This window comes from Otolemur garnettii, unplaced genomic scaffold (genome assembly GCF_000181295.1).
Source record: "Otolemur garnettii isolate 467f Iridium unplaced genomic scaffold, OtoGar3 scaffold00037, whole genome shotgun sequence".
Taxonomy (NCBI): domain Eukaryota; kingdom Metazoa; phylum Chordata; class Mammalia; order Primates; family Galagidae; genus Otolemur; species Otolemur garnettii.
The window spans coordinates 15,482,733-15,493,302 of record NW_003852432.1 but is presented as its reverse complement, the minus strand read 5'-3'; the positions used below and the strand labels follow the sequence as shown (position 1 = coordinate 15,493,302).

General features: G+C 39.9%; 1 protein-coding gene across 1 annotated transcript in view; it reads right to left on the bottom strand.

Annotated features, from left to right (window-relative positions):
• Nucleotides 1-10,570, bottom strand: part of DOCK4 (dedicator of cytokinesis 4) — a 249,780-nt gene that overhangs the window by 225,938 nt on the left and 13,272 nt on the right. Inside the window, exons 5-6 of the mRNA XM_023513222.1 lie at nucleotides 6,107-6,255; nucleotides 1,644-1,728 (exon numbers count right to left, since the gene is read on the bottom strand). Coding sequence (XP_023368990.1) covers nucleotides 1,644-1,728; nucleotides 6,107-6,255 — 234 coding nt within the window. The remainder of the gene's footprint in view (nucleotides 1-1,643; nucleotides 1,729-6,106; nucleotides 6,256-10,570) is intronic.

Sequence of the window (10,570 nt, the reverse complement as noted above, 5' to 3'; positions counted from 1 at the left end):
GTAACAAACATGAAAAGAATTATTTCCCCATTTAATACTTGAAGAAACTGAGGCTCTGAGAGATCAAGTCCAAGACCACAGAGCTGATAAAGGAAAAGCTGAATGGCAAATCTAGTTATTTGGAGCACAGTCCATGGTCTTTTGGTAATACCTAATAAGCTCAAAGGACCCTGAAAACAATTAAGTGTATTACTTATGAAGTGCAAAGCACTGTACGAGATTACTTTTGAGCATACAAAGGTAGCAGAAGACTCGGGGTGCACGCCGAAGAAAAGTAAGATTGAGTGAGGATTTAAAAAGTGAGAGAAAAAATATGATGCTCAGTGAGTTAAATAAATGAATTAAGGATGTTGCATTAGAGGATGTGACTGACAAATGTACCATACAGAGTTTTTTTATGTAAGCTAAGAAGTTGTAATGGCTCAGAATACTCAACACATATTTGTTCCTTCTTCACCCTCCTCTAACTGATTTTTAACTGTACGCTTGCTACATGCCAGATCCCTGCTTAGCACAGATGTCATAAAGGCATGCAGCACACACCACCACTCCCAAGAAGTTCAACATACCGTAAAGGAAGTCTTCTACTAAAAGAGACTTCATTCCAATTCACACAGTGAAGTATTAATAATCTGAACTTCAATCTGATGATTAAGGACAAGATTGAACGTGATCATAAGAACTGCCTTCTCAAATCACACACAAGCCTGACAAACTTATTAGTAAATTTTCTCACATTTTTCAGACACGGATAATCTATAGGTTAAGGATATCTCACTATTTTTATAGTACTATAGAAAAATACTACGATCTAGGAAAACTACACCCCAAGAAGCAGGAACTTCTAAAAAGTCTATTTCCGACAGAAATTCTTCCTAGGAACATTATGGTAAGAAGTAGTGGTAACAAGATCAAAGTAAAATTACAAAAGGGTAATGACCTGTGAGAGCCCTTCCCTACCACCTTCTTCAATGATTTTGGGTTTAGTTGATATCAACAGATGAGATAAACTTCATGCGAGCATTTAAGAATATAAGGTTAAACACAAGGCAGATTGGACCAGATTTGGGGAAACCTGATGCCAAGCAAAAACACTGGACTTTAACCTATAAATAAATTCAAGTCAAAGGTGATACCATGGTGGACGGTATGATCAAATAATTTCGGATTATTAACTGGCTTCAGCACATAGAAATGGACTGGGCTCAAGGTGGGATGGGTGCAAGACCAGCAGGTGAGGCTCTAGGACAGAAGGAGGGCTAGTACGCTGGTGAGCAACGGCCAGATATTGTTGTCACAGCACAGTCCCGAAACACAACAGATGACTTCATGTGACATGTACACATTTCACCAGACTAGGAAAAAAGTATAAATATTTTCAAAAGAACTGAATGAACACTTCTGTGAATTTACTTGCTAGTGCCTGGGCGTTGGGGGTTTGCTGAGGGTATCACATCACCCTGAGATAGGTTAAGTGTCTCAGTACCGTACTCAGGGCACGGTCACCTCAGCTCTCAATTCTCCTCACTCTCTCCAAATTAAATCAGAACATCCTGTCCCTACAAAACCAAGCAAGCATGAAAAGTGCCATGGAAACCACAAAATCAGCAGTGAGGCTGTGAGGCCAGGTTTCCTGCACCTACCAGCCGGTAGAGCTCAGTGATGCTGATGTCCTCCGGATCCACCATGGCATATTCCTTCCTAGGCACTAGGTCCAGTCCCAGTTGTCTAGAAAACAAATTGAAAATGCTTGAGGAAAAAGCTACCTCCATGAAATACATTAAAAATAATTATTCTACTATATCACCTTGAAATTACCCACCATGTTTCTCTGACCTGTACATTTCACCTTATATGACTTATGGCCACAGTCGAGGCAGACAATGTAAGTAGGCTGGACACCGGGCTTAACTTGAGAAGTTACAACAAAGTCGTAGAGGGTGACAAAGGCAGGGAAGTTGAGAAGGAGTGGACGGTTACTCTCAGTGGGGCGCCTCTTCCACTGGGGACTTTGGCCCTACGATTGGTGCAGATCCTTCAGCACCCGACAAACCATCCCCAAAGAAGGCTTCTCTAGTGGAGGGGAGTGAAAACTAGAGTGAGGCATAATTTAGTTCTGGAAATTGGAGTTGAGGAGAAGGGAGTGCAGCCTTTTTTGAATTTGACCGAGCACCACAATACCTGGCTCTGATCAGAGTTAGCATGTGTCAGGATGCCCCTCTGACAGCGGACGCGTGATCCCCGCGGATGCCCCTTTGACAGCGGGCACATGGTCCTCGCTCATGGTAAGTTCTGGGGTCAGTCATTAGGAGAATCTCAGTGAAGGTTCAGGGAACAGATATTGAAGCAGCATTATTCTAGGCCTGGGGTGGCAAAATGGCTTAACCTCTTGTGTCAGATGTCATTACAGCTGATATGTGGCTTGCTGGGTTGAAAAGTACTCTAAGGTTAGAGCTGGCCTCAGAGGGATCAAGCATGGTAATTGACTTGTGATGTCCTGGCATCCGCAGAGGAAAGTAAGGCTAATCTTGTTCTCGTTTCCCTCCAGTGACCTTGGTAAGACACTCCTCTCCAGGACACTCACTGTATAACACTGATACCAATGCCACGTAATTCCCTTCCTTCTTAACCATCCCTGACTACCCACCACAACATGAGGAACTATATTAAAGGGTGGCGGCATTAGGACGGTTGAGAACCACTGTTCTATAAGAAGCTGCTGTACTCACACTCCCTGCTGGAAAGACAAGGGTCAGTCCGGGTAGTCATCTGACTATCTCCCCTTCCTGGGCCACACCTCAGGTAAGCACATGACTGAAGCACAAATACCTCATGGGCTGGAAAGAAGCTTATTAGAGGCTGGTGTAAAATGCTCAGTCTAAACAGGAATAATAGATATTGGCTATTAACAAGATTTCTTCCCTGAAAATATGAACTTGGAAATTCAGATATCAGCCACATGGCATGAGGAAGACAAGCCATGTGAGGGGTAGGTGACCCACATCACTGCAGAATGAATGAGTAAAGATCAATTCCATGGCTTGGTGCCCATAGCGCAGTGGTTAGGGCACCAGCAACATACGCTGGCCTGGTGGGTTTGAACCCAGCCGGGGCCTGCTACACGACAATGACAACTGCAACAAAATATCGTTGGGCATTATGGCGGGCACCTGTAGTCCTAACTACTTGGGAAGCTGAGGCAAGAGAATCACTTAAGTCCAAGAGTTTTGACGTTGCTGTGAGTTGTGATGCCATAGCACTCTATTGAGGGTGACAAAGTGAGACTCTGTCTCAAAAAAATAAATAAAATAAAATAAATAAAAAGGATCAACTCTAGCTGCAGTGGTTCTGCAGCCCCAGAAACTCAGTGACCTGCCAGTCCCTCCCTTCCACAGGCTTGACTGTTCAACTTCTGCTGGAGTTCTGACTGGTGATGAGAAACTTCTTTGTTTTATTTTATTTTATTTTATTTGTTTTATCTGGTTTTGTTAATCCCAAGGTAGATCCTTAGGATAAGTCTCCCATTGTCTGAAGCACCTTCGCTCACAGAATAGCATCAGGGCAGTGCTTGATAAAGAGTAAGGAGGAATGAGGCTAGCAGGGGAGAGGCAAGACGGAGGGAGATCACACAGGACCTGGGACGCCAGGGTGGGTGGGTGTTGTTTTACATCAGCTCAGTCATTAAACGACTGTGTGACATCAAGAAGAAAGGATGAACTGATCCTCCCTCCCATATAATCTTAGCCAGAAAGTCTAAGGACACCACGGGACTTTAGGAGCAACAGGAACATGTGCCATTATTTTGGGGCTGTCTGTGGCTCCCAGGTGAGAACAATTTGTTTGCTGGCCCCTTTAGAGAATCATAAGATGGATTATATCCTCCTCCTTCCACTTCCAAAGGGCTACTCTTCAACAGTTTGATATACAACTTGAGATAGAACACATTTTCAATTTATGTTCACCCAGAGATATATGTCCTGATGGATAATTTTGTGGGACAATTTGATCTGCTTTAATAGGCAAGAGAATCATCTTAATTTGCTTCCCACTCGGCACTCTTCAATTAGAAAACAAATTTATACTTAAAGGGGTAAGGTAAATGCATAATCTTTATGCTTTTAAATACTTTTAAATAAATGACCAAAGACATTCAAAGAAAACACAGTAAGAGCTCAGAAAATTCATGAAGGTGAGGATGATCTAAATAAATTATACTGCTCATTTTCATCCATCAATATTTTACCAACTTATCATAGAATAGCCACAGAATTACCCCAAAGTACAAGCTAAAACTTACAGAAATCCAAAGCTGAGTCACGGTTCAGCCATAATTAATGTTTTTCCTGCCTCCCCCCTCTCATTCTGCCATGATTTTCCTTCACCAACTGAAGAAGTATCATTTTCTTGCCGGCTCTACATTCTGAAGTTATTTTTGATAAGCTAACTTCATCCAACTTTCCTTCTATTTACAAACTAGCCCTTTAAATAAGGACCAGGATAATGACTAAGAGCCAAAATAAATCAGAGAAAACGCAAAGGTTTTTCAAAATGATAAAGAGACACAGGACAGCCAAGCAGCAGAGGGCCACTGTCCAGGTCCCACTCCGCCCCACAGCAGGACTGGACGCTCAGGGCAAGTGGCAGCGAGTCTCAACTGCCCAGAGGTGCTGTACGTTTTAAATCCTGTCATGCCGAAGCTGACAGGGCCCTCAGATCTTCTCTAGTTCAACTTCCTCCTTTGACAAGCAACTGACCTTAAGAAGGGCTCAAGAATTTATTTCAATTCTTAAAAATATAAAGTTCCTAAAATTCCTAGTCCAACACTCTTGTTGTCCTTCCTTACCTGGCTGGCACTTGTCTCATTTCTCACAGGAATGAGTCTTCTAGCGATAAATAAATGGGCTATTCTATTCATTGTCTATAAAAAGATGAATGGGGGCGGCACCTGTGGCTCAAAGGAGTAGGGCGCCGGTCCCATATGCTGGAGGTGGTGGGTTCAAACCCAGCCCTGGCCAAAAACTGCGAAAAAGATAAATGGCATGTCGTGTTCAACAAAATACCAGAAGTACTCTGGGTGAGATAGACTTTTACAATCTGTTAGCAAGTCCGTGTACTTATATCTATAATATATAACGTCTTGGCGGGAATCACACCTTGCTTCTGACAAAGTGACTTCCTGTGGTTAGGGAAGTAGCATTCTGGTTTCAAATCAGTTTTTCTGGGTATGAGGCAAATTTACCCATGGTTCATTTTCCAGGCATTTTCTCTTTTCTGTCTGCTTTTCTTTCCTTTTGCTGCAATAAGATCCTCTGAAGGTCCAAAGGGTTGAGAGGGATTTGGGAGAGGAAAGAAACAAACTATATGGCCACATAGGATATTAGGAAACCATTTCACTGCCTTAAAACTAAGCCTTGCGTGTTTCTAGGAGTACAGTCAAAGTTGGTTTGTTCTAATTTCTCACTCCTACATTAATATTCATACTTAGAGTAATATCAGCATTGATCAGAGCTTTCGGTGATTAGATTTACCACTTAAGTGCTTGGCTGATATTTTAAATGAATCACTTATAGCTTTATTTAAAAGTAAATCTCTGTCAGGTACAGCATTTTACTGCGTTCTCCCAAGCAGCTCCTCAAAATGGCCAATATGTATGTGCAGAACTAATCACAGCAATAATACAAGGCCCCACCGGGGCAACTGCTGTAAGACTTCTAACAGAAGCTGTTAACATTAGTGTCTCCCTCTGGATCACACTGGCCACCTGCTACCTTGATACAGAAGAGGTGTATATTAAAAGCAAATACACATGCCAAACCCAAAGGCTATCCAAAAATAAGATCCATTTTAGCCAGAAGCCCTATTAATTAATTCCAGCAAACACTGCCTTTTCCTTGAGCATGAGCATACTTCAGATCACACAAGGCACTAGAGAACAAACACCAACCCTAGAGGAAGTGGTTCTCCACTGACAGTTTTCTTACAAAAGAAGAAAACTAGGAAGATGGATAGTTTTGGTTCTGGGGATATGGCCATGTCCTGGCTCAGGCCTATGTCACCTCCACCGTGAGCACCCACCAGCTGCTGCCCTGTGATGGGCGGTACTCACTCATTGCCCCAGTCAAGCCGCGCGGTAATGTGGCGCTTCACGTCCTTCATGCGGTCGTGGGTAAGATGGCCCACCAGCACCTGCCGTCGCAGGTCCAGGATTTCATTCATGATGTGCCACAGCCGGTGGAAGAGATCACCTTCATTTCTCTAAGAAATATATAGTGAGATTTAATAACCAGTCCCCATAGTGAGCTATGGGAAAACTGAAAATGGAGCCCTGGAAATGCTTGCCATTCTGTGGACAGATCTACCATTCCGTTGATGGACTCTTCTGTCATTGCCCTCAAACGCACACCCTGCTCTCTCTGGATGCTTCCATTCACAATTCTGCTCTCCTGTCCAAGCACCAGCTTTACTTCCCAGATTCCTCCTGATGCCTCCACACCGGGAGCTTGGCCCAGCCTCCCCGGATTGTACGCTGCCTCCCCTTTCCTCCCCACGTGCTCCTTTCTTTACCTCTGCCCATATTCCGCTATCTGCCCTGCTATTATTTGTCTAGTATTTAGACCTTTAAAAAATGATGCATTCTTCTTTTAAAATAGTTGTATAGATTCAAGTTAATCTCCTGTGAAATTCATTAAACTATGTAGGTTAGTGGAAAGAAGACAGGTTAATCTCCTGGCTTCAAATCCTGGTTTTGACACTTACTAGTTCTATAGACTTCGAGTATGAGTTTTTCATTTGTAAAACAGGCATTTCTGTCTTCTGCATGGCTGTTTCATAGATTAGTGATAAGGATTGTGAAGAGAGCTAAATGACTTCAATCTGAGTGCCATTGACTAGCTGAGAAAGCTTTGACAATTTATTAACCTCTTTGTGTTTGTTTTCTCATCTGTAAAATGGGTTTCAGGATAACTGTCTCAAAGGATTGCTGTATTACTGAGTTATGAAAACTCTTGCCTGGAATAAATATCATGTATTAGTTGTTACTAGTACTGCTTTTGTTTGGGGCTTGGTCTACAATGAGTCCTCTACAAATACTGTCTCTTTACCAAAATCAGAATATGTATCCCTTACCTAACACCCGTTAGTGTAGACTTGTATTTACCCTTTACCTGTACCTCTCTTAACTTGAATCTATGCTTTTACTTTCTACAAAAATTATTAGAAGACTACAGGAATAGCAATACAAAAGTACTGAGGTTATTATCCATCTAAAATCTTCTATGGTGATAAGCTGCCAGAAATATTAAGTCCTGTGTGCTGGGTAAAGACAATCAGTCATAACATATTTTTTATTTTTGAAAGTGTTGAAGAGTTCTCTGCTCTTTTAATACCTGGTGTCTCGAAGAGTTTTCATGAACTGTGCAGGTAGGACAGATTTGCCAGAGGAAATAGAAAGTATTCTCCAAGATGCAATTGATGATCTACTCAGAAATAATCTTACCTTTCTCTCAACTACCAAAACACTCTGTTGAACCTATTAGTCTATGACTTTTCACTCTTTACTCGTGTTACACACTCACATACAAGTCATTGCAGGAGCCTTGTAATGCAATACTCTTATAATTAACTGCTCAGTGGCTGTGGTCTCCCCTTGGCTGTAAGTATACAACCACAGTGGCTGGGCCTGCCTTGTGCAGCCCTAGCAGTTGGAGAATGAATGAATGAATGAATAGCTCGATTTAAAGCTGTCAGTTTTGGGAGACCTTGAGAGGGGGATTCTGTTTATTTTTGTGTTTGCTTTTTTTATTTTTTAACTAAATCATAACTGTGTACATTAATGCATTTATGGGGTACAATGTGCTGATTTGATATACAGGTTTATCAAAGATCAAATAATGATAAGTGGCCAGGTTCATTTCTTGGGTCACTATTCTGTTCCATAAATCTACCTCTCTATTTTTGTGCCAGTACATGCTGCTTTGATTATTATAAATTTATAGTATAGCCTGAAGTCTGGTAACATGATGCCTCCTGATTTGTTTTTATTTCTGAGTAATGTATTGGCTATTCAAGGTTTTTTCTGATTCCATATAAAACAAAGTACTATTTTTTCAAGCTTTTTAAAGTATAACAATGGTGCTTAGGGATTGCATTAAATCTGCAGATTGCTTTGGGTAGTATGAACACTTTAACAATGTTGATTCTTTCCAACCATGAGGAGGGTATGTTTTTCCATTTGTTAACATGTTCAGCTATTTCTTTTTTCAGAGTTTCATAATTCTCTTTATAAAGATCTTTCATGTCCTTTGTTAGGTAAATTCCCAGATACTTCATCTTCTTTGGCGCTAGTGTAAAGGAATAGAGTCCTTGACTACATTTTCAGTTTGACTACTGTTGGTGTACATAAAAGCTACTGATTTGTAAGTATTGATTTTGTATCCTGAGACACTACTGTATTCCTTGATTGCTACTAAGAGTTATATAGTTGAGTCCCTGGGGTTTTCCAGGAATAAGATCATGTCATCCACGAAGAGTGACAGTTTGATCACCTTTGACCCCATCTGGATACCCTTGATTGCCTTCTCTTGCCTGATTGTGATGACTAAGACTTCCATTACTATGTTGAATAGCAGTGGAGACAAAGGGCATCCTTCTCTAGTTTCAGAAATGAGTAGAAACGTTTTCAATTTTATTCCATTCAATATGATATTGGCTGTGGGCTTGCTGTACATGGCCTCTATCAGTTTAAGAAATGTCCCATTTAAGCCTATTTTAATAAGTCTTCTGACCATGAAAGGATGCTGGATATTATCAAAAGCTTTTTCTGCGTCAATTGAGAGAATCACATGGTCTTTGTTTTTTATTTTACTTATGTTATGTATTATATTTATATATTTATGCATGTTGAACCAACCTTGTAACCCTGGGATAAAACCAACTTGATCATGGTGTATAATTTTTTTGACATATTATTAAATTCTGTTTGCTAGGATCTTAATGAATATTTTTGCATTGATATTCATTAATAATATTGGTCTATAGTTTTCTTTCTTTGTTGGGCCCTTTCCTGGTTTAGGGATCAGGGTGATAGTTGCTTCATAGAATGTGTTGGGAAGTAGTCTTGATTTCTCTATGTTTTAGAAAAGGTTATGTAACATAGGTACTAGTTCCTCTTTCATGGTTTGGTAGAATTCTGATGTGAAGCCCTTTGGTGCCAGACTTTTGGGAGATTTCATATAGCTCATGGTATTTCAGTGCTTGATTTAGGTCTACTCAAAATTTCTAAATCTTTCTGGCTGAGTCTAGGAAGGTGGCATGCTTTCAGGTATTAGTCCATTTCCTCTAGATTTTTATATTTCTGAGAATAGAGGGTTTTTTTGTAGTAATCATTAAGGATTTCTTGAATTTCTGTGGTGTCTGTTATTTCTCCTTTATCATTTCTGATTAAGGATATTAGAGATTTTACTACTTTGTTTCTGATTAGGCTAGCCAAAAGTTTATCAATTTTGTTAATCTTTTCAAAAAACCAACTTTTTGTTTCACTGATCTTCTGAATGATTCTTTTGTTTTCAATTTCATTTAATTCATTTAATTTTTCAATTTCATTTATGTATTTTTGGTTATTTCTTTTCTTCTGCTGAGTCTGGGGTTGGAATGTTCTTCCTTTTCCAGTTGCTTGAAATGACCCATTAAGTTGCTGACTTTCTCTCTTTCTGTTTTCTTGATGAAGTCTCCCAAAGCTATAAATTTCCTTCTTAGGACTTCCTTTGCAGTATCCCACAGGTTTTGATAATTTGTGTCTTCATTATTATTTTGTTCTAAAAATTGGGTGAGTTCCTTGTTAATCTCATCTTTGACCCAGCTATCATTCAGAATAACTTTGTTAGTTCCCATGGCTTAGTTTGAGCATAAAGATTTCTGTTGCTGTTGAGTTCAACTTTTATTCTGTGATAGTCTGAGAACATACAAGGAATATTTTCAATTCTTTAGATTTGCAGAGGTTATACTTGTGTACTAAGATATGGTCTCTTTGGAGGATGATCCATGGGCTGATGAGAAAAATGTATGTTCAGTTTTATTAGGATGAAATGTTCTTTAAATGTATGTTAAGTTCATTAATTCTAGGGTCAAGTTTAATTCCATTATTTCTTTGCTTAGTTTCTTCTTGGAGGAGCTATCCAGAACTGTGAAAGAAGTATTAAAATCTCCAACTATTATAGTTCTGGAAGATATCAAATTGTTTATATCTGTTAGGGTTTGCTTTATAAATTGAGGAGCATTTTGGTAGGGTGCATAAATGTTAAATATTTAAATCTCTTCATGTTGAGTGTTTCCATTGACAAATATGTAGTGTCTATCATTATCTTTCCTTATCTTTGTTGGTTTGAAACCTATTATATCTTCAAATAGAATTGTAATCCCTGCTTTCTTCTGATTTCCATTTGCCTGAATTCTATGACCATCCCCTACTCTGAGTCCTTTTTTATCCTTTAAGGTAAGATGAAACTCTTGTATGCAACAGATATCTGGCCTGAGTTTTTGTATCCAGTCAGCCAACCTATGCCTCTTTAGAGGA